Source organism: Hakea prostrata, chromosome 11, assembly GCF_041222555.1.
Source record: "Hakea prostrata isolate BN-2017 chromosome 11, UWA_Hpros_2, whole genome shotgun sequence".
NCBI lineage: Eukaryota > Viridiplantae > Streptophyta > Magnoliopsida > Proteales > Proteaceae > Hakea > Hakea prostrata.
In genome coordinates, this window is record NC_142610.1 from 24,533,428 (window position 1) to 24,557,206 (window position 23,779).

At 40.9% G+C, this 23,779-nt stretch overlaps 1 protein-coding gene and 1 pseudogene across 1 annotated transcript; one reads left to right on the forward strand and one right to left on the reverse strand.

The window, feature by feature from the left end:
* The first annotated feature begins 9,190 nt into the window (after positions 1-9,190).
* LOC149001058 (UDP-glycosyltransferase 73C3 pseudogene) lies at positions 9,191-10,972 on the forward strand (annotated as a pseudogene).
* A 1,423-nt stretch (positions 10,973-12,395) lies between these two features.
* Positions 12,396-22,433, reverse strand: LOC149001059 (uncharacterized). The gene is made up of 3 exons (XM_089140866.1): positions 22,236-22,433; positions 12,678-12,780; positions 12,396-12,589 (listed from the first exon to the last, which is right to left on the reverse strand). Exons 2-3 carry the CDS (start codon positions 12,758-12,760, stop codon positions 12,463-12,465), a joined length of 210 nt encoding a protein of 69 aa, XP_088996992.1. The 5' UTR covers positions 12,761-12,780; positions 22,236-22,433; the 3' UTR covers positions 12,396-12,462.
* Positions 22,434-23,779: the final 1,346 nt, after the last annotated feature.

A 23,779-nucleotide genomic window follows, 5' to 3' on the forward strand; every position in this document is an offset into this window, starting at 1 on the left:
ATACTTCGGCAAGAGATGGGGAAATTTTGAGGCCAACATGAATAAAGAAATGTTTATTCATTAAAATGAGGGTACATCTTTACAAAGGAACAACACCCTAAGCCTTTTCTTCATTGTTGCCCGAGGGACCCTGGTCGGGATGACTTTTCTCAGGATCCTGAGAAGAGCCTTCCTCAAGAATGTCATCGGCTGAATCCTCTACAGCAACAACTTGAGACTCGGCTTGTGATTTCTCCTCTGGAAGTGCCGGCTCGTCATCTAGATATGCCTCATATTGAGGGTCAGCTGGAAAAGGATCATCTACTCCCTGGGCCCAGTCTGGGAGATCCATACCAACTTTCCCGAAGACCTCCGGGTGGCATACCTCACGAAAAGGAGCAGTGTCGAAGTCAGGGATCGTTCCAAGGATCTGCTCCCAAACGTCGTTCTGCCCCATGCGATAAGCCTGAATGTTGTAGAAACCTAGCAATTCGGAGAAAGGTACGCTGTCCAGGTATTTCCGGATGCACTCCTTCCGAAGGTTTGGCTTTATATGCTCAGGCTTGCTAGGGATTGCCAACTTCAGATGTTCTTCGAGATCCCTACTCTTAATTTCAAGGCTGTCACCAAACAACGTGGCAGCTGCCTTTTGCTTCCTGGCCTCGCGCTCGGCAGCAGAGACACGAATTCTTGAAGCTTCAAGGGCTTCCTTGAGGGAGGTCACTTCTTCCTCATGCTTTTTCTGCAGCTCCACAGTAGCTGCAGTCAGCTGGTCTATTTCAGAATTGGCCTTGGCCAATTTCTCTTCACAAGTTTGCAGCAAGGAGCTGGTGCGACCAACACGGCTCAATGCTTCCATGTGTTGATAAAAACTCAACACAGCATTCCTGGGAAGATGGAAGACATCAGAAGAAGTCATAAGAAATTATGAAAACATAAATAAGCAAGAAGACCGTTACCTTGTAGATTGACTCACAAGGGAGGTGTCATCCAGGGCTTCAAACTCCTGGCGATCAGAAGGAGCAAGACTGAGAGAGCTCCACTCTCCAGCTTTCTCGAGATCCCGAGTGACCCCGTCGGTCATCTTCAGGGTCCACTGGGGGAGGAAGACTTCCTCACCATCCGTCGAAGCTTTGGATTTTTTGTTGGAGGGAGCATCAATTGTGTCATGCCTCCTCTTGGTTCGGACGGAGGAGGAGACGGTGGCCCTCTCCACCATTGGTTTCTTCCCTTTACCCGAAGCATCAGCTGCAGGCCTGATATTCCTGATACCCCTGTAAGAGGGGTCGGGAGAGGGAAGAGAAGCCTCTTGATCTACAGTCAAGACCCTGGGCGATCGTTGCTCGGCTGTCACAACGGCTCTACGGCCTTCACCCGCAGGCTTTCAGGGTTCGTTCTGGGAGGCACTGCAAAGAAGAAGGACAAGAATCAGAATTCAAGACATATCACTTCAGTCAAATCAAAGGATGATGGTTAGAAGCTCACAATGAGCCAAGCCCCAGTACTGAAGGATGGAGTTATACTCCATTTCATATCCATGTATCTCTTGATACCACGGAATGGATTTGATCTTCCTGATGGCCGCCTCGTCTTCTTTGGATAAGGGAAGGCCCCGGTTACTTTCGGACGAAGAAGTAAACCTCCTCCAGGTGGTCGGGAAGTTAAGATCTGATGGAGGCGCTCGACAGAAAAAATATCGTTCGCGCCATCTTTTGTGGTTAGAAGGGCAAGTTCCTTTGGCAAGGATGCTGCCCCTCCAATCAAGTTCAGCCCTATTGCGTTTGGAAAGAAAGACCCATCCGGGAGGATGGAGAACATGAAACTGTACAAAAAGAGAAAGAGATGGCGTGATGCCAAGCTCAAAACACAAGCCCAAGAAGCCGACGATGAGACGCCAGCTATTGGGGAGGAGCATTCCGGGACAAATGTTCCAGTGATTCAAAACTGCGGAAAATAAAGGATTAAAAAAGGGAAAGCGAACCCCGCTTTCCAGTGTATCTATGTACAGAGAAAATTCACCCGAAAGGGATGAATCAACCCTCTCATCAGGGTGGGGAGCCCTAACCTGATATGAGGAAGGAAGGTCAAAATCTTGGACAGCGGAAAGAAGGGTTTCTCTATTATAAATAGAGGGAACAGAGCCAGGCCCACCATTGGACCCGAAGGTTTGAGGTTGCCTAGAGGAATCAATGATCTTGGAAGATCCAGACTCGACAAGGACAGGAGAAGTTTCGGTTTTTCTTTCAAAACCTTTTTGAGAAACTTCAGCGAACTCCTGCTAGAGGACGATTAGGGTTTTGTTATCACTATCCGACTGTTCGGGAGTAGGAGAAGCAAAAGCATCACTGCTATCTCCAACATGGGGTACTAAAGAAGCCCTATCGTCCGCCATTACTTGTTTCAGTAAACTACAAAAAGAAAAGACCAGTAAACTTACTGATTCAGTGAGACGGAAGCTTGAGAGCAGGAAGGCGCGAAGCAGACGACAAAGGTTCAAATTCCAGACAGGAAGAATGAAACCTACGAAGACAACGAACCGCTTTTAAAACTCCCGCACGAGTGTTCGGGAATCTGAACGATCGAGATTGATTCAAAATTGACGACCAAGATTCAAAGACGTTTTGAAAGTTTGAACTCACGAATCCGAAATAGGCGTTCGGAAACCGTCGCTTGGATGACGTGAGCCACGACAGATCAACTGCAACAAAGACATGTGGCCTTACACTCACAACGCTCGAGGAAAAGTGACCACCGCATTAAATGTGATATGACATTTAATGAAGCACGCAGAGATCATCACCTGACGACGAACCTAGTTAAAAACCAAGCCCTCGGGATCAACCGAACGCTTGGTCTGGGGGGCTCGTGATATGGAGAGTTTATGATCAGACCGGGTTCATACCTGGTCCGACCCCCGACCACCGGTCGAGACGGAGAAAACCGAATCGCTCCCGAGCGAACCGGATCCAAAAGATGGCTTGCTGAAGAAGAAAGATTATTCTGCTGCAAGCGTGCCCTAATCTTACTTATGGATTAGGGTAATCACCCTGATGACAACAGACTCAAACTGACGGCTGCGGATAATCATCATCAAAGGGATAACTATCGCATAACCTAACGGTTATCTCAGGAGTCCTCTACTAGCCCAAACTAGTAGAAGTCTATCGCTCAACGGATCTTACTAATGAGATCCAACGACTACCCGAAGAAGGCTCGAGTGCATCCAACGAAGGAGATTCGAAGGTACACTCTATATAAACCTCACTACCATACAAGGTGAGGGACGGATCAATCGATCAAGGAGAATACTATCTGAGACTCAGGTTCAGATACAGACTGATAGACCTAAACTCGCCCCCCCCCGGGGATCGCCCCCCCCCCCCCCCCCCCCCCCCGGCCCCCCCCGACTTAACCTTCGGAGGTGGACTCCCGACCCCAGCGGTCGGGCCACATCCGACGCTTTCGTTTTGCAGGACATCACGTGGAGATCCAAGGGCTGAGCAGATTTTGGACGCATCAATTTGCAACACTTTGGATTTGAAGGATAGTAAATATACTAAAGTGGCTCGAGATTTATTATCAATAAATGTGACAAAATATTTAGAACCATCCTAGGAATTAATAGGAGCATGTCCCAAACATCTGAGAGTACCAGTTCAAACAATTCAGAAGACTGATGAGAGCTACTAGAAAAAGGAAATTTATGTTGTTTGGAACAATGGCAAGTTTCACAACATCTACAATCAATAGACAAAGTTGAATCAAAGTTTTTTAATACTTGGTCAGATGGGTGTCCCAACCACCAGTGCCATAACTGAGAGATAGCTTCTTTATTAATTTTAACCACCATAGTTGTAGTCAGCTCATCTAACAGGTAAAGTCTTCTCACACATCTTTCTTCACCAATCTTCCTCCCTGTGATTTTGTCCAGAAATACAACCTTCTCTCAAGAAAACAGCTCATAACATTTTAGTTCTCTAGTTATCTTACTTACAGATAACAAATTTGATGACCAGGATGGCACAAATAATACTTTAGATGGAGTATTAAAAAGGTTCATTGTGCTGCGGCCTTGAATGGAACCTTGGATCCATTTGCCACAATGACTGTAAGCATTGAGAATCATTGCACATAGGATCAATAACACCAGATTCAACTATAAAATAATTTTTACAAGTAGAATAAAGGGCAGCGATTTTACCAGATGTTATACCAAGTTTCTAGATTCAGAGGAAGAAGTGTCTACAAGGAACTGTTTGCAGCTGAAGAGTAGTTTTTCCCAATGCTTCATGATATTTGGTGCAGAGGCTTGGGCAGCTACTTTATTTTCTGTGTGTTTGTTCCTAGATGGTCAAAGATGAGGATGCAAAATATAGCATCAATCCTTGGTATGCCCATCTCGGTTGCAATGTTCACAATGTAGCTTTGAGCGATTTTTATTTGCTGCAGCAGCTATTGGCTGAAGCCAACGGTCAGGATGATGTTACGTGTACAGAAGACGATCTAATGGCGTTAAAGTAAACTAGCAGGGATAAATGTGTAAATACAACTTTCTTTCTTTTCTTTTTTTTATTCAAGTGTCTAATCTCTTACAAATTTACAAAACCAAACCCCTGATTCTAACCGATTCTTGACCCTTGATTCGCATAACCTAGTTGAAGATTAGTACTTATGGATTTCTTCTTTTCAACAATTCATGATTCTCCCAATATTGAGAAAGAATCAAAATACGATATTGAGCAGTTTTTTAATAAAACAACATCCAAGCCTTTTCCCGTCTTCTGCTCTAGCAAAACTTGGCTCATTGCCAATGGAGGAGTAGTAGGATGGTTAGGAACCTGCTTCTCAGTGGAGAGGTCATGGGTTCAACTCCTACCGACGGCATATGTAATATCCCTATCCCCATATATAAAAAGCGCCTTTGTACCAAAAAAAAAAAAAAAAAAAAAAAACACTTGGCTCATTCTTAAATGAACTCTTTGTCGATTTGTGATGGCGTGAGTCGGTATATTTCAGCCGTTGAGGAATTTGTTCTTATTCGAGTAAATAAATGAATTTGAATTCAAAAAATTACAAATTCAAGCAACAGTGAGTAAAAATGATGTAGCCATAGACAAACCAGAAAGGGGTTTTGATTTGAGAATTTGTGAAAGTTCCATAGCCCCATACGTACTGCGTGATTCTTCAAGATCATTACAATTTGTCTTTGTTCTCTCTCGGCTTCATCTCCTTTTTCGTGTATTCCATTTGGGCAGCATTAGATTTTTTTTTTTTTTTTTTTTTTTTTTTTTTTTTGCCTAAACCAATTGCTCTATGCTGTATTTGACCCATTCTTTCTTCCCTCTCTTGTTGCAAACCAACCTTTTTAAATATTTTTTTCATTATTAATTGAGTTTGTTTTATTTAGGGAGGATTTTTGTTAGTTTCTTTACTGTTTTCTTCTCTTCTTCTGGGTATTCCCAAACCATTCGAGTGCTCTATTTAACCCATCTTCTCTTATTTTAGTTGTTAGGTTGTTTTCCCTTGCTGTTCATCAAGTTTTATTCTCTCTCATGTTTGAACCAAGAATATGTCTCAAACTGGGATCCTGACCTAAGCCAACAGCCACTGCAACAAATAAAAATCCAACTTTGAGTCCCTATTTTTCCCTTTTCCTTTGGGAAAAGATTTACCAATTACAGCATTGGCAACATTAGTATTCAACTGGATCTCCCATTGCCTTAAAATTGTCTAACACTTCTCTTTGAATAATAGCACGAATATCAAAAAACGATGAAAGGATTTCATCCATAAGGATATGGCACTTCAAATCTTCGAACTTGGGTCTAATACTAGCCAAGAGTTGAAAAACTCGTTCTTTTCCTCCCGTTTAATATAAGTGTCAACCGTCTTAGCCCGAAGACGATATTGACGCAACTCGTCCCATTTTTTCCTTGAGATTGCCAAGATGTTCTGTGAAAGGTTGGGTAGGACCTTGTTCTATGCGTGCAAGTTCCCACTGTAATTCAAAAACTCTAGACAGATTATCTTCATGACCATACATATCTTTGAGAGAATCCCACAAAGTTTTTGCAATATCTAAATATGCAAAGATCTCACGTTGTCATTGGCCTCCCAATTGCCAAATATGGGATCTCTCAAGTCAAGAGCTTTGATAGTCATGTTCGTATACCCCAACTTAAATCGGCCACCAAGAGCAACCATCACAGCATTGAACCAAGGCAAGTAATTTCTTCTATTCAAAAGAATCAAAGAAAGTTTGTTGTCATTTTCATTCAACCTATTGTCATCAGTTGTACTAGAAGAGTCACCCATGATTGGGAAAATAAAAGAAGATAACAAATAAGGGAAAGTTAGCTGAGGAGAACAATGAAATATTCACAAATTCTTAACAGTATTGCCAAGATCAACCGCTCTGATGCCATGTTAAAATTGAGCAAGGCAATGCTTAAAGAAAGAGAGATCGCGCATAACACGAGAAACAATCAAGAAAGACAAGGAGTTAACGTGGTTCATGTATTTCACCTAGTGCACGGAGGTAAACCCCCCATTCATCTTGCTTCTAGGGGGGAATTTCATTCTCTTCAAATAAAGAATTACAAAGAGATGGATTTGAATTAGTAATTTAATTACATCACTTGTCCAATGGATAGATAATTACATTGCTTGTCCAATGGACGGAGGATGATAAGGTTGAAGTGAATGTGAAGGGAGAAGAGATTGAGAAGGCGATAAGGTTGTTATGAGTCAAGGAGAAGAAGGAAAACGTCTAAGGAAGAAAGCAGAAGAGCAAGGGGAAATCGCAAACAGAGCAATTCAAGAATGGGGATTCAACTGACAGAGAAACATCCAGAAAAAATTAAAGAGAAGAGTTGATTTCAATTGAAGTGAAAACAAAGAGAGAGAGAAAACCACTCTAGGTATCAAAAAAAAAACATAGAAAGGACAAACAACCTCCACTCTTCACTCTTAAGATTTCTACAACGTCCCACTGTCAAATGTAGAAAGGAGTCGTTGCCACCAATCAATTACTTCGGATTTTGCTTGGCAACAGTGCCACGTAAGGATTAAATCTGGGGTTTTTCATTAAATCTTTATCGTAGATATTACCCATGTACAACAAAAATGCTTTTAAGTGCTATTCACTCGGTTTACTTGCTTTAACCTGGACTAGGAAGGTTCAAAACCAAAATCTAGACTGAAGTCGAAGAGTCATCACCATAGAATCCCATCATTCTTCACCCCAACTGCTGCAACTCTCCAACATTGAGTAAGTTCAGCTCTGGATCAGAGTCTTGAATCTGAATTTGAGTCCAAAGTTCAATTCATAGAGTGATCAGTTGATGGAAGACGGAATTAGACTGAAGTTACTCGCTTTAAGGATGAACAATCAAGATGATAAAATCGCACGCCTGAAAGAGGAGAGCTTGATGATGAAGGAAAGGATGGTGTACATGGAGACAGAATTAGATTTTCTGAAGTTATGAAGCTGCTAGAAGTCACCCAGAATGCTATGCGTGTCAATACTGATTTGTCTTGTGATGCCTCTTCTTTTGCTTAGTGTCTGCAACTATTTCCATTTCTTCTTTCCATGTACACATGTAAATGTTATATCATTTCTCAACTCCTTTCTTTTCATTTACGCTTTTGCTCTCCTTCTCTCTTTTTGACTAGCTTTATCAAGAGTTGTCCACACCTCTTAAGCCTAGCGCATTGCTGGCTTGCTCGGTGCTCTTTCTGGGTTTGAGAACCGCATTATATCTTTTCATGCTGGTGGCTCTTGAATTCTAGATTCAATGACTGGCCAATACCTCTTTGCGGAAAATTCTCCATTAGCATGCTCCAGTGGTCCGAAGTGACCATCAAATCGTGGGATGATTGCTTGCATAAAGTTAGAATTCAAGTTATGAGTTATGACGACTAGAAAGTGTTGTAATATGATACAGGGGCAGTTTAGTCTTTTCACTATGTTTAGGATAGGTTAAGTCTTATTGAGTTGTTTAGAGGGTATGTGAGTAATTTTACTGGTTCTATCTCATGTATGTAATTTGGGGTTTGGGGGTTTTTGGTTCATTCTATCATTTGCTCTCTCTCTCTCCTATCTATCTCTCCCCCCCCGGGGATCTAGGGTAAGCTCCCTCCGGTTTTGGTGGTTCTCGCTCTGCCATGCAAGAAGACTCCATTGATGCTCCTTTCTTGATCTTTGTTGTGAGGATTACTCTTGTAATGGTGTACAAGTACAACCTGTTGTTTGGGTGTGGAGGTGCTAGTTTGGTACTCTCGGTTGTCCGTTCCAAAGAAGAAGCAAGGCTATCAACTGTGGTTTCAGGTGTGATTGTTCCTTGTGTTGATGTTTCTTTCTTTTACCTTTTGTATAGAGTTATCACACTGATCTTAGGGCTGTAATCCTTCTCTGTTGTTCTTCGATTGCATAAGCTTGGTGAGAGCATATCTCATCCTTGGATATAGGTCTCTGACCGAACCAAGTAAAAACTCTGTGTTGTGTGGGTGATTGCTACTTTCTCTTCCATTCTTGTTGGTATTCCGCTGCGTTAGATTAGGTTTGCTTAACAAAAAGAAATTTTGTTGTCAGTTAAACTTGACCCAGATATTGTGGTTGAGCAAAAATATATATGTAACAGATAAAAGTAAAAGATCTAGAGTAAACAAAATAGAGGAGAAGAAATACTTCATTGCCTATCGGGTAACTGATCCATTCATTTTAAAAGTGGGAGATTGATAGAGAAAATTTAAAAGAAAAACGGGGAGAACCTGCAATGTTGGAGAGTTGTAGCAGTTGGGTTGAAGAACGATGGGGTTTAAACGATGGGGTGAGTTGAGTTGCAGTTGCGTTATAAACGGTGATGACTCTTCGACTTCAGTCTGGATTTTGGTTGAGAGCAATTAAACAGGGAAGAAGATGATGGTTTGATTTGAACTTTCCTGGTCCGGGTTAAAGCAAGTAAACCGAGCAAAATCCTAAAGTTTCACTAAATAATTTTTAAACACCCCCAATGCTTTATGTCTCTAATAGTTAATTAAGACTTGCTTCATGCTTATCGGTTGTTTGCGCCCATCTTTGTTTTTCTTGGATATTGCAAATCACTTCTTGGTGATTAGAGCTACGTTGGTCAAGCATTCACTGTTTTCTTCTGATCGGGTAGTGAAGTAATAGGTTAAGCAACGAGCACTTACGTCACTAATTTCATCACTTGGTTCGCCATCACCAACTCTTCATGCAAAGTCGTAAGCCACAGACCAGTCTGCCTGATCTATAAATCTCCCCACCACCACTGCCAAAAATCTGCAACTGCTTTCTTTCGAGGATTGTTTCTGTGGGCTTGATCAATTTGAACCACTCTGTTTCTGTTCCAGATTTTTTTTATCAGCACCCATGTGTTCTTCCACAGATCACTGTGAGCTCCACTTCATTTTGATCCCTTTCATGGCACAAGGCCACATGATCCCAATGACAGATATAGCCAGATTGCTCGCCCAACAAGGCGTCTTCATCACAATAGTCACTACCCCACGTAATGCTTTCCGGTTTGAGTCAATCATCGATCGAGCAGCAGAATCTGGGCTGCGGATTCAACTTCTGCAGCTTCGTTTTCCCTCTACAGAAGCTGGGTTGCCAGAGGGGTGTGAGAGTTTCGACAATATCAGTTCATCAGATATGAAGATTAATTTCTACAACGCTGCAAGCATGCTTCAACCAGACTTAGAACAATCTCTTCAAGAAATGGAGCCACGCCCAAGCTGCTTAATCTCTGATATAGGTTTCCCATGGACTTCACAAACAGCTCTTAAGTTTGGAATTCCAAGGATTTACTTCAACGGCATGTCCTGTTTCAGTCTCTTGTGCAACCAGAACATAATCCGTTACAGACCACATGAGAAAGTTGAATCTGATTCAGAGTTCTTCGTGGTTCCAGGTATGCCTCATCATATCGAGCTTACAAAGGCTCAGCTACTGAGTATAGTTCGTCAGGATAAACCTGAGTTCCTAGAGTTCCACAGAAAAGTCATAGAAGCTGAACGAACATGTGATGGTGTTGTCATTAACAGTTTTTATGAATTAGAACCTGATTATGTAGATGAATACCAGAGGCTTATGGAGAAGAAAGTCTGGTGCATTGGACCTGTATCATTATACAACATAGAGAACTCAGATAAGGCTGCCAGAGGTAACAAAGCTGCAATTGATGAAGAACGATGCTTGAAATGGTTGAATTCGAAAGACCCAGCTTCTGTCGTTTATGTTTGTTTTGGAAGCCTGTGTCCTTTGCTTCCTCCACAATTGCAAGAAATTGGGTTAGCCCTGGAGAGATTGAATCGCCCATTTATATGGGTGATCAGACAAAGCAACAACAATAAACTATCAGAAGAGTTGGAGAAGTGGTTAACTGAAGAGGGTTTTGAAGAGAAGATCAAAGGAAGAGGTTTATTAATTAGAGGTTGGGCGCCACAAGTGCTGATCTTGTCGCATAAAGCTGTGGGAGGATTTCTAACACACTGTGGGTGGAACTCAACACTGGAAGGAGCGAGCACAGGTGTTCCTATGATAACGTGGCCTATGTTTGCAGAGCAATTCTATAATGAGAAGCTCATTGTGCAGATTCTGGGGATTGGAGTAAGGGTTGGTGTGGCTATGCCTTGTCATGTACTGGAGGGTGATAAGGTTGGAGTGTATGTGAAGAAAGAGCAGATTGAGAGGGCCGTTAGGTTATTAATGGATGAAGAGGAAGGAAAAGTTATAAGGAAGAAAGCTAGAGAGATAGGGGAGTTGGCAAACAGAGCAGTTCAGGAAGGAGGTTCTTCTCATCTCAACATATCACTCTTCATACAAGAGATCTATCATCTCTTAAGTCGCAGGGAAACATTCAGAAACAGTCAAGTAAGTTAACTTGTAATGGAAATGAGCAATAATAAACATGTTTTGGGTGAGTCTCCAATTTGAACAGATTCTAGATTTTTGGTTCAGTTCAGACTCGGATACAATTGGAGAATCAAGTCTTTCCTATGATTAATCAAATTATTGATTCTTACAGCAGCCATGAGATGGCAATTTTACCTGTAACTAAGATTGATGCATTAATTAAGTGTCGATATGAATTATCAAAAACAAAAGTGTGTATATGGCAAATGTGGGCTAAACCGGATGGTTTTGGGTATTCTTGAGCGGATCCAAAAGAGATGAAACTAAGGTAGGTCATCGTCGTATTTCTGACATGATAGTGACCAACCTCTTTTGTAGATAAGCCTCAAGACCAAGAAGTTCTCAAGTTTGAGCTTCCGTCCATAAACATCTTTCCTTCTTTTTCTCCTCATCCGTGGCAAACTAATGGGGTTATTGCAATTGCAGGTTCATAGGAGATTTCCAGATTGAACCATAAATCTAGAATTGGGTCCAAACTGGAGGCTACGAAAATCATGCCTTGAGGTTGACTTGAAACGAGTTATAGGCATTTTTTCTAACTTATCCATGACTAACTACCTTCTTTTACTGACCCTTGCGAAACTTTCTATCGTCTGACGTATGATATCTTGATTTCATCCAAAAAAAACAAGAAGATCACAGCTTTTGGATCCTAAAGTATCACCTTTCAAAAGCCACGCATCTTCCATGCAGCAGGCAGCAGCAACAAAAAATGGGTTGAGAAGAGCACCCCATCATGAAATAGCAAATGCCCCATACCCAAAAGAGGAAAAGGGGGGGAAATTGCAAAGGCAATTGCACCTATAATTAAGATTTATGAATTATTTATTCAACCAAAAGAGACAAACTAAACTGATTCCTGTGGTTTGGCTGATAAAGAAGACTCAAAAAGTGGGTGGTGCATTCAACCTGAGAAGAACTAAGCCTCAATAGAAAACCACTATTACACTACCAGTGTTAGCACAACTCTTCAAGAACAAGTTAACATCTACAAGTCAAGAGAATCAAAGATCTGAAGGTCCAAAGCAAGATCTTTTACATAGATCAAGTGGGAACAGAATTAAAAAGGTTGGAGCTTTGGTGAGGAGGGTTGCTTTTATTCTATTTTGTTTAAAAGGGAAAAAAGGTCTTGATAGCAGTAGAACTAATGGATCAGGGAGGAGAAGGAAGGCTACAAAGAGCCAACGAAGCTGGGCAGAAATGAAGAAAGGCCTTGGAGAAATAGGATCATCTTATCTGAACATAATGCTCTTGACCCAAGATACAATACAATACCTCAGACCTGTCAGAAACAAAGTACAGGAGATAAGTCTCTGCAAGAAACACATGATTCCAATTGCCCTTATTTTCACATTCAATATGTTACAAGTGTATGCATATTAAATGGTAGCATGCTACCACTTCAATTGTCCTGATCAGACTGATGCAACTGATGCTCTGGTTTAATATATTTCAAGAGAATTAGCAGAAACTCAAACAATGAAAGAGAAGAGTTTCATAGCTTATCTTCGTGAGCAATATGAACAAAAGTTGTACATTATAAATTACATCTTAGGGGAAGAGCCATGATCCGGTCCAATGTCACGTGAACCAGTATTTATATAAGGTCCTCGAAAGGTTGCCTGAGGTGGAAGAGCCTTAGTTGAATCAATTGGCTTTGACTTTGATGTCCTGCATTAACCAAACCATGATATCTGAGACATAGGAAACTACTCAAACTACACCAAACTGACAAAGTGGCTGTTTTCTTTCAACTCACACAAAGTAGAAAGGAAACGCCAAGCCTGCAGCTGCAAAAGCTACTAGGCCCACAGCCACGGTGACGTTGCGCATCTGGGGCATGGAGAAAGTAAAATCTGGCTCTGGCAAACAATATCCAAAAGGAATACCATTAGTGCCATTTCAAAATGATAAATCTTGAATTAAGGTGAGAATATTCCAATAAATGGGTGCTCTTAAGTAAAAGCTTATGCCAACTATAGTATCAATTCTTGAACCTGGCAGTTTCTCCTCAGGGTTAACATGGCAGAAACGTTGTACAATGAAACTGGTAGATTTGTTTCACAAAAGTTGTATAAACCTAAATAAACAACAAGAAGTGAAATAACAGTAATTGCCTGCTGCTGATAAAAAAGACTTTATCCATATAAATGGTTAACATTTCCTACTCTCTCTCTCATAGACTGCCACATCTTTGTTCCCATTAATATCTCTCCTAGCTCTGCTCTTTAGTCACACGAATGGTATATCCTGAAAAGCTAAATAAATAAAAGATGGGAAAATGATCTACACACACACACAAAAAAAAAGAGAGAGAGGTTACCTTCTAAGAGATGTAAAGTCTTTAAGTATTAGAAAGTAGAAACCGACGAGCTGGGAGGATATCTGATCCCCCTTCCCCTTCTCTTCCACCAGCAACTCCTCCACCACCTTCGGATTCTTCCCCAAGCCTCCGTTCCTCTTCTACACCCTGGATCTTTCTCTTTGCCCCTTCTCCTTCTTCCTCCTCCCTCTCGCATCCCCCTGCGCCTCATCCCTCCCCAGGAATTAGATGGTTGTATCACGGCATGGTGCCCAGATGGTATTTTGGATGAAGAAATAGCAAGTTGGGGCAATTCCTTGGTCGGTAATTTTTTAGGATCAAGGCCTCCCTTCCACATGGTTTAAGCCTCACTCTCTAAACAATGGCAGCCTTCTGGAATGCAAGATATCTTCCTTCTTTAGCAAGGATTCTTCCTGTTAAAATTCTCTGCAGTTGAAGAAAATATCCACGTGCTCGAGGGTGGGCCTTGAATGATTGGCCAAACCCCTCTTCTTGTGACACTGGCACTGCAAGTTGCTGCTCAACCGAGAGGACCACCGCTCCCTCCCCGTGTGTCTCTCTCTGCCAGGTCTCCCACTACATTATTGGTTCGCTGAAGGGTTGAGTATTGTTGGCTCAACTCTTGGTACCCCAATCTCTTATGATGCCATCATCATGAAGAAACAGCGCCTCACATTTGCGAGGACTTGTGTTCACATCTTTGCCAAGTCTCCATTTCCATCACAGAAGAATCCGAATTTTATTTCTCCCAAGAAGTGCAGTTTGAATGTAGACCTCCCCATTGCCTCTCGTGCAAAAAATTCAGCCATCCCCGCTGTGTAAACAGAAACCCCCTTCCTGATCCCGTGTCCAATCCCTCTGCTCTAGCCCCTGCTCCAACTAGCTCCCTTTTGGGATCCCTTCCTGCCATAGCCCCTCCTAACCTCTCTTCTTCTCACAGTAAACCCCCTGCCGCCCGTCTTCCTCTTCGGAGGACATTGCAAGACTCCTCTGCAATGGCCTCTATGCTCGTTTCTGCTTCTTGGATGACTCAGCTCACCCAGCTCCTTCTCTTGAGCCCTTTGCCCAAGGCAAACATGTGTGGTCCTTCCTTCTCTACCCCCCACCAACCTCCTGCCACCCTCTGCTGCCCCTGATCCCCTTGTGACTTTGACCTCTGCTCACCCCTTGATTCCCCCATCTCTTCCTGCCCTCCCCTCCTCTGTCTTCATTCCCACCTCTCCTCTCCCTCTTTGCCCCAAATCCAGTTCACCTCTTCTGATTGTTCCCCTTCTCATCTTTTTTTCTAGACAATACCCCCTCTTCTCATCTCTCTCTCCCTTCTTCATCTTACCCCACCCCCTTCCTCCTCCAACCGCTTCTCCTATTTCCTGTCTTGGCCCTATAGATTCTACCATCATTTGGGACCACAACTCTTACCCTTGGACCCCCCTTTCTCTCTTTCTTCCTTTACTGGGCCTATGCATTTGGCCAGCCCCCTTCTCCCTGCGTCCAGGCCAATACCCACCCACCCCCTTCTTCTTCCCCGACCCAACCCTCCCCTTTTGTGGTCCAGCCCACCTCTCTCGTCCCCTCACTCTCTTCCAGCCCAACCAGTCCCTCCTCCCCATCCCCCCTAGTCTGGTCCAGATCATCCCTCCCTTGGTTTGCCCTCCCCCACTTGTACGTCACCTCTTCCCCCCTCTCTTGGGCCACTTGGCCACTCTCTGACTTCCTTGGATCCCTCCATGGATGTTCTTGAGGTTGTGCCTGGAGGCACTTCTGAATTGGAAACACCCTCTCCCCCTCTGTGGAGTTGTAGAAGCAGCAGTCACGCCACCACCTTGATGAAGACTTCATCGTCAATTTCAAGTCTTCCAAGAAGAACAAGAAGAAAAATAGGAAACCCTAGTTGTTGTTGTTTTTTTTTTTTTTTTCCCTCTCTCCTTCTCTTTGGTCTTTGGCTTTTGCCTTGTTCCATGTATCTTACTTTATGTTGTTAGGGCCTCCCCTAGCCTCGTAAGGGCTTCGCGCTGTTTTCTCCTTTGTATTCTCTCCCCTCCCCCCCCCCCCCCCCAATCCCCCTTCTCTCTCCCTTTTGGTGGTGAATTTTTTATTCACCCAAAGAAAACTAGGTTTTTCAACTTGACTCAGTTTTTCAAGACCTAGTGACTTGGAGGAGTCAATCATACTAAAGAAGAGTCACGTCAAAAATTACAATGAGCATGATGTTGTATGACATACGTCATACGATACTTAAATTTAAAAGGGTAAATATCACTTACCTCCCCTCTTAGCTGGACAAATAGCACTTACACCTCCTCTTAGTTGGATAATATCACTTACCTCCCCTCTTACCTAGCAAATATATCAAACACCTCCTCTCTGTTAACTTTCTCAGTTAAATTTAACTTTTACCGTTAAATATTTTTCTAAAACCCTAAACTACCTTTGACTAAAAATATATTTTTTTATTTTAAACCATATATTACTTAATCACCCTAACAGTTAAACTACTAAATTACCCTCAATTAAAATAATTATTAAAAACCAAAACGCTATAGTTAAAACCTAAATTATCTTTAATAATTAAAAGCCCAACATACCCTTTTTAAAAAAAAAATTTATCAAACAATTAAAAAAACCCAAAATAGTAGTACGTGTTTAATTTTATCTAACATACCCTTTTTCAATTGCATTTTTTATTTTACTTGATAGTAGTACGTGTTTAATTTTATCAACATACCCTTTTTTTAATTGTATTTTTAATTTTACTTGATAGTAGTACGTGTTTTTTTAAATTGTTTGATAAATAAAAAATTAAAAAAAGGGTATGTTGGGCTAAGTGATATTATCCAACTAAGAGGGGGTGTAAGTGTTATTTGTCTATCTAAGAGGGGAGGTAAGTGATATTTACCCATTTTAAAATTGCCCAAAATTCAGAACTTCCATACGAGTCTGCATCCATATTTTCGATTCAAATCTCAACATAAAAGAGAAATTGAGCTGGTCAAATCGCCCTTTACCATTAAAAGGAAAAAGGAAAAATGAAAACTGGCCTAATGTTCTCATTTTTGGATTCCAGCATACTAAACCAAATATGTATGACATATCTAGATATCCTTCATTTCCCAAAAGGAGTCAACCTTCTCTTTCTCAAGGGGTCCAAAGGCGAATGTACTAGCTACAGCAGAAAGCATAGACGGCGACAGAAGTCGAAGTACTCATATCCCCGTCTGAAAGAGGCTCGACCATTGTTCTTAAGTGAATTCTGGAAGGAACACTAGCTAGCTCGCGGGAACCAACCTACCTCTATCTAGTAGTAACCTAGCCATGAACGATCACCAAAAGTCCCAAGATAATAAATAGAATAAGAATAAGGACTGTCTTTTCTGTCACATGTCATGCTCTAGATGCAAAGATGAAGAGAGAGGAAGAGATTGAGAGAAGGGATTTAAGGAAGAAGACAACGGAGGGAGAAAAATGGAGGGTAAGAGGGAAAGGATGCATGAGACCAATGGAGAACTCTTGCTTGTTTTTCAGTCCTGGGTGTGTTGAGGTGAAGCAGAGGTTGAGGCCAGAAATCAACAATAATGGCTTTGCAAGCTGAAACACCCCCATGCCAGCCTTTTCACTTGTTTATTTTTTGTTGTCACTGGAAGAGAGAGGGAAGAGGGAGAAGCTGCAGAAGGGCTTCACCGAAGATTTGAGCAAGTTCAGCTAACTGAGGACCTCTACATGAGTTCTATGAGAGGCGTTAAAAAGATTAACTAATCACAGTCAAGCTTATTTCACTCGGTAAAACCAGTCATAAACAATTTGAACAGAAGTAATCCAACTTCAAACACTTTTTACATTGAATGAGTACACAAATCATTGCCAGGTTTTCACAATTTTTTACTCAACTCAGGCGATTCGCCTCAGTTAAAACCTGGTTTTGCCAACTACTGTAAAAAGTAGAATTTGTGTAATAGAATATCACACACTACCATTTTATTCTCTCATATTCTGCTCATATTTCTCCCCTCCTCCATTCTTTATACCCCCTTCACCCAACCACCAATGCAGTTGTAAATCCTGCAACGTTAGACCCTGATAAATTGAAAATGTAAACGTTAAGTTCTGCAGCATATAATGATACTTCTATTAAAACAAGAAGATTGATTCATACATGTACATAATTGGGATCAGCTACACCGGTCCTCATCCTCCGATAATCTACATTCGATCATACGCTGAATAACGCTATAATTGTTGAACTCACTGCACCCATAAGTTCACACTAAATTTCCCTCCATTGAATTTCTTCTTTTATTTTAACTCATCTCTTCCTGACTTCCCCTATGCTAGCCAAGGTCCCCACCACACACTCCACACCCTACCCCTGGCCCCTTAACAACCCCCCCCCCCCCCCCAAAAAAAAAAAAAAAAAGAAAAAGGAAAAAGGGAAGGAAACCTCCTCTATTGATGACAGTTTTGATAATAGTAATGGTGGTATCTCAATGGGCATTTTGAGGGCAATGGCTGTAAATCTTGCCCATCAGAGTTATCTCATCATTTTAATCAACACCACAAGACAACTTTGCTGACTAGTTTGTTCTTCATTTTCGTTTTAATGGACTATTCTACACGGCATAACAGTTGCTTCACACAGCCAAAAGATGTGCTTATGGTTCCAGTAAGTGTGTCTGCAATACATTATGTCTACCATAAGGGAACACTAAAAATGACAAAATGCAACAGAGGGAAAATATTTGGAAGAAATATTCATTTTCTTCAACAGTAGTTTGACCTAGGCAACAAAGTTACTCAAACTTGGTCTAATCAATTCAAGATAACTGTATGATGTAAAACCCAATTTTAGGGATAGGGTTTCTTGAATTGATTCCCTAAAATTGAGGGCTTGCCCAGAATCTTCCAGCAAATAAGTCTAAAATATTATGGGATGTTTGTGGATCTCTGAAGAATTTATGGGAAGGCCCTAGAGACAAGTTAGGATTGATATGGGTTGTTGACAGCTCTCAAGGGATGATTTGAGATGCCCAGAATTAATAAGGGATGACACAAAATAATATGGAATGGATAACATTGTTAAATAAAAATGGGAATCTAAATGTAGAGGTTATGGGTAACGTATGGGTTTAACAAAACTAGATGGATGGAAGGGGATTAAATTTTAGGCTTAACAAAGAAATATGGGATGTATCAAATCTTCCTAGGAAACCTACAGTTGGGTGTGGGGAGGTTTTAGGGCTTTAGCAAACCCAAATTGGAAGATAATGTATCAATTATGGGTTGGATCTTGAAACGGAAGGATCTCTTCCACTTCCTTGTTTTTCCTCTCTTTTTTTTTTTTTTTTTTTCTCTTTTTTTTTTTTCTAGTCTGCCACAACGAAGAGGAGACAGAGAAAGAGAGGCCGAGAGGGTTGGGGGGGAGGGGAGGTGTCATAGGGTAGTCGAAGGGGGTTAAGGAAGAAAGTTAGGGGTGTTGTGGGGGCCCATTGAGGCTGCTGCCCGGGTGCAGCAGCGAAGGGAAGGGTTGGGGGTTGCTGCGATTGAAGGGGAAGGATGGGGATGACCTGCAATGGAGTGGGAGAAAGGGGAGAGGGGTTAGGGCTTGCTGTAGGCATCCTTTGTTTGCTAAATCTGAAATGGAGTGGGAAAAAAGGGGTGGGTTTAAAAGTCAATTTTTCCATGAAATCCCAAAGTATGGTTTGTTTGATTCAACGGGGTGGGAAAGTTTGCAAAGTTTGCAAACAAGCTTCCTTTTCAAGGAAGTTTGTCTGCTAATGTGGTATGCTACTTTTTCCACCCCGTCCCTTTTCAAAGTTCCACATATTTAGTAGGACTTTGTGGGAACAGTGAGGGAAACAACAAAAATGGGACCCACATTGGAAACTTTTTTACAAAATCCTTACCTTTCCTTTCCTATTCCCTCACCCCACTACATATGGGTCCCACATGTTTATTTTCCCCACCCCTTTTATCCCACCCCACTTATGCAAACAAACGCTGCCGTACTTACTTGGAACTTGCTGGAATTTCTGGAAGAAGAGTGCTAGACAAAGTTTGCTGATCTTTGAAGAAGAAACTAGACTTAAAATCCACCTAACCTCCTCAAACAGGAACCGCTGTCCTCAACTCAAATATTCTTATTCAATTGCTCAAACTTTACAATTACAAGAGAGAATAGGCCATTTATAGCCTACTAAGGACTCTGAACCTAAGTGGGTTAGCTTTACAGATTAGGATCTGCTTACAATTGATTTCAACCGTCCAAATAAATAATTAAAGACCTAATGGTATCTCCTTGAAAATAGATTCCCCCTAAGACTCTCAAATACTAAAGGAAATCGTCTTGTAAATAAAGGCTGATAAGAGTCTATTTTTAAAGAAGATTCCAAGGAATCAAGAACTCATCTTTGACTTAAACTAGACTCCTAACTGACCAAGACTCCTCTGAAAATTAAAAATTAAATTCTGAAAATTAAAATCAGCAATTATTTAGGCTGGTTTTGACCAGCACACCCTCTTGAGGGTTCAGCCAGCCCTAGACAGGCCCACTCTAGGGGTTCTACCAAGAGGGCTCAACCTTGTTCACATCACTATATCTGCCAGTGACTGTGAGAGGCCCCCAATCTTTGCTAATTTACTTGTGTTCTTGCCTCTCACCCATACCCATTCCTTGAAGTTCATTCGAAGGAAGCAAAGCAAGCTCACTACAGCTAGGCTAAGGTGATTGAAGGCATTTGGGGCATTCAACAAGTGCTGCAATTCATTCAATTTGAGCATTCACTCTCATTGCATTACTCTCACTCAAGGGGTAAGGTGTCACACCCCTTGATAGGTAATATCTTTCCCTATCTTTGTGACTTAGTGTTGTAATTCTCGTCTAGGTTAATTAAAATTGTAGAGGGTGTTCTAGCCCTATTAGAACAAATATTGTAAAAGGTGTTCTTGTCCTATTAGAACAAAGATTGTGGAGGATACTCCTGCCCTATTAAAACAAAGATTGTAAAGGGTACTGTTGCCCTAAACCAACAAAGATTGTAAAGGTTTGATCATCTACCTATTGTATTTAAAGAGGTCACTAGTGGAAATCTCTCTTAAGACCAAGAGAAGAGTGGACATAGACTTTTTCAAGTTGAACCACTATAAATTGTTGTGTTGTAGTTGATTGCAATTACTAATTTAATTTATATTTTCCAATTTAATCTTGAATTTGCAATTAATCAAAAAATTAACCTAATCCACTGGTAATAACCCATTCCACCCCCCCCCCCATTACATTAATAACTAAGATGCAGAAAAAGGGATCCAACAATTAATAACACATTAAAGCATAATACTCCATGACACAACCCTTGCAAGTAGATTTTCCTCCCATAAAAAGATTAATACAAAAGTCTCCCCACCCCCACCCCCTCACAAAAATAAAAAGTGTGTGGGGTTGGGGGAATGCAAGCAATAAGCTCCTTAACTGATTATTCATGATTTTTTTTCCCTCCTCCTTTTGAGGGCTAGCCTTAACATGAGCCCAAAACATTACGTTCTCCTGAACTTGAACAATTAAATAATGGGAGCTGGAAGCAGACGGACAAGGTAAGACAAAAGGGTGGGAAAAGTACAGAAAGACTAGATATGAATAATCATGAAATAAAGGAGGTGAGGACTAGCTGACAAATTGATATTAAGTTTGAGAAAAGACTAGAAGGAAACATCATTCACTACTGTTTTGAAGGACCCAATCCGAGAAGAAAGTGGACTACAGCAGTAGTTCAAGTATTTGATCTAGTTTGTGTTGGATTAACTTACAATCAAGTACGGCATCAGTAGTCACAGAGAAGTTCAAGTATTTCAATGAAATAAAGTGGAATTTTATTTTTATTTTTTCCCATCCTCTATGATGTTACTTTCCACCATTTTACTAGCTAGATTTTGCACATCTTCAAGCAAGATTAAGTCTTGTTCTATAGAATTGAGTTCGAAATTTGGATTTTAACATGTGCTTGACAACTAACCTACAACAAGTGACTGCATATGAATTATCACCAGATCCATATCCCCAGCTACCACATACACTCAATACTAGTGTAATGCTCCTATCCAAGAAGAGACCACCAATGGTAGGAACCTCTCAAATGGATATGATGATAGGACAGTAAGAATATATGCTATCATTCCATATATAAAGGACAAAACTCTACATCAATTCCTAAGGCTGAATGTCGTCTCCAAGAATAAAATCTTCAATCAACTCAATCTCTCTGATGATAATTGGATAAATAATCTCAATACCAGTAATATGGTTGAATCATGTTAAAATCGTGAATGTAGATTGCTAAACCAAATCAAGTTAAAATACCATTGTTTTGTCTCTCAACTCCCCCTCATCTCATTCTTTAGCATGAATGACTTCATAATGACCATAGTAGAATTGGTCGCATAAGAGAGTCAAGAAGTTTCAATTTTTAAGCGATTGAAACTTGAAACTTGGGTCCAACTCAACTCCCATATCACAACAGAGAACAAAATCAAACTAGCTGCACATTTGGGCACTGAAAAGATTTCTCTGGCAAATACCATCCCCTAAACCACAGCAATCAACAAAATCATTATAACTGGAATCCTTACAAGATTGGACAATTTTCTCTTGCAATTAGAATTTCTATATATTGGAGCAAAAAATTCAATCTAATTGACACCATTCGAGCATATGACAACTGCAAATTTCATCTCCCACACCACCATAGACGATAAATAAGTGTAAAAATTTGAATATTGACAGGTTGTCAAGCGAAAAAGTGCCTCGGGTCAATCAATTTCAGCAAAGGAGGTGGCAGAGTCGAGCATTAAAACCCGATGAAGACCAAATAAGTTTTCCACGATTTTCTATCCGAACTTTAACGGGATAAAGAAACAGAAAGAAGAAAATCGCAGCAGAAATATCTAATTAGGGAAACAAAGCTGAATCGCTATTCTGAAAATCAAGTAAAATTACATGAACTTCAATACCTTTGATTCTCTGACCTAAAAAAACATATACTTTTGATTCGATGAGGATCTCTTCGCAACTGCGAATTCGGCGCAGTCTTCAATCGACTGATGAGCAAGAAATGTCAGAGAATTACAAATTTCAGAAAAGCTGAGCCTCTGCTTCGTCCCTAGCAAGAGATGCTTGGATTACTCCTTTTTTCCCCGGTAAAACCCCTCTTATGTCAGGTTGGTTTTTCTTTTTCTTTTTTTTTTCTTTTTTTTTTTTTCTTTTTTCCTTGGTAAATGACAATTCTATTTTATTTCTAAAATGACAATTCTATTGCAAAAAAACACAGGAGGTGCACATAGCACCCATTACATAAGTCAACGAGCCATGGAGAGGTAGGAGCCGGATTATCTTCCTTGCTTGACAAGGCCCTCCTAGCTAATGAACAGTAGAAAATTTATCGGGCATGTCCATTTTCTTGTCCAGAAATGGATCATTCATTTCCTTATAGATGCATAACATGTGTCCTAATATCACATCAAATAATTGAAATCTATTTATAAGTTACATCAAAGAGTTGATTGATGTGATTTGTAAATGAATTTCATCATTTGACGTGATGTTAGGACACATGTCACACAATCCATTTCCTTGTAAAAAATAGACTTAATATTGTTATAGTATCCTTATTAACATATGCTTGGAGTACCATATTATATGAATTTGGGGCTAAGGTTATAGGTACCACAAAAAGTGATGGATTTTTTTTTGTTTTCTTGGGTGGGAGGTGAAAGACTTTATTGATTCAAAAAAGTACAATTTTGCAATCAATAATATTTCTTTCAGTTGGTATTCCAAACAATTTTGAAAAGAGCCATTGGAAAGGATATGGTTGAAAACAAATTTCTTGAGCGTGGATTGTTAAAAGCTAGCCAAATAATAAACGTAGAATTTAAGTTCGCAAACATGATGGTTAAAAGATAGAACCCACAAACTTAGCCACTAGAACCAGATTCTCTTCACACCAAATCCATCACATACTATGGAACACGATATTTCCCCGAACCATTTGAACTATGGTTTTAGAATCCGACCACAATTGCACATGAGACCCCCCCCACACACCCCCCATCATCGCCTTTCTAATCCCCACCTCCATTACCTTAAGCTTGGCCTACAGGGTATTTGTGTACTTCATCGTTTTGGTTATGGCGAATACTAGAACGCCTTCCATATTATGATCGGTCAAACCATAGGCTTTCAGGATAGAGCTTCAATGCTTGTCAATTAATGCGCAGCACTGAGTTGTACAATTCGGATGCAACGGATGGTCGAGGGTGAAATCTCAACCACCCGTTTTGCATTTTTTTTTCAACCATACATACCTATAACAAAAAAAAAAATAGATATGCAAAATGAGTGGTCAAGATTTTGACCTCGACCACTCGGGGAGATTGTGGCCATACGCAAATCACTGATGCACAAAGGGGTGTCAACGGTCATGTTTGGGCTAATTTCAAGCTACAAAACACCTAGCCCAAAAACGGCCCATAAACAAAATATCAATTTTGGGCCG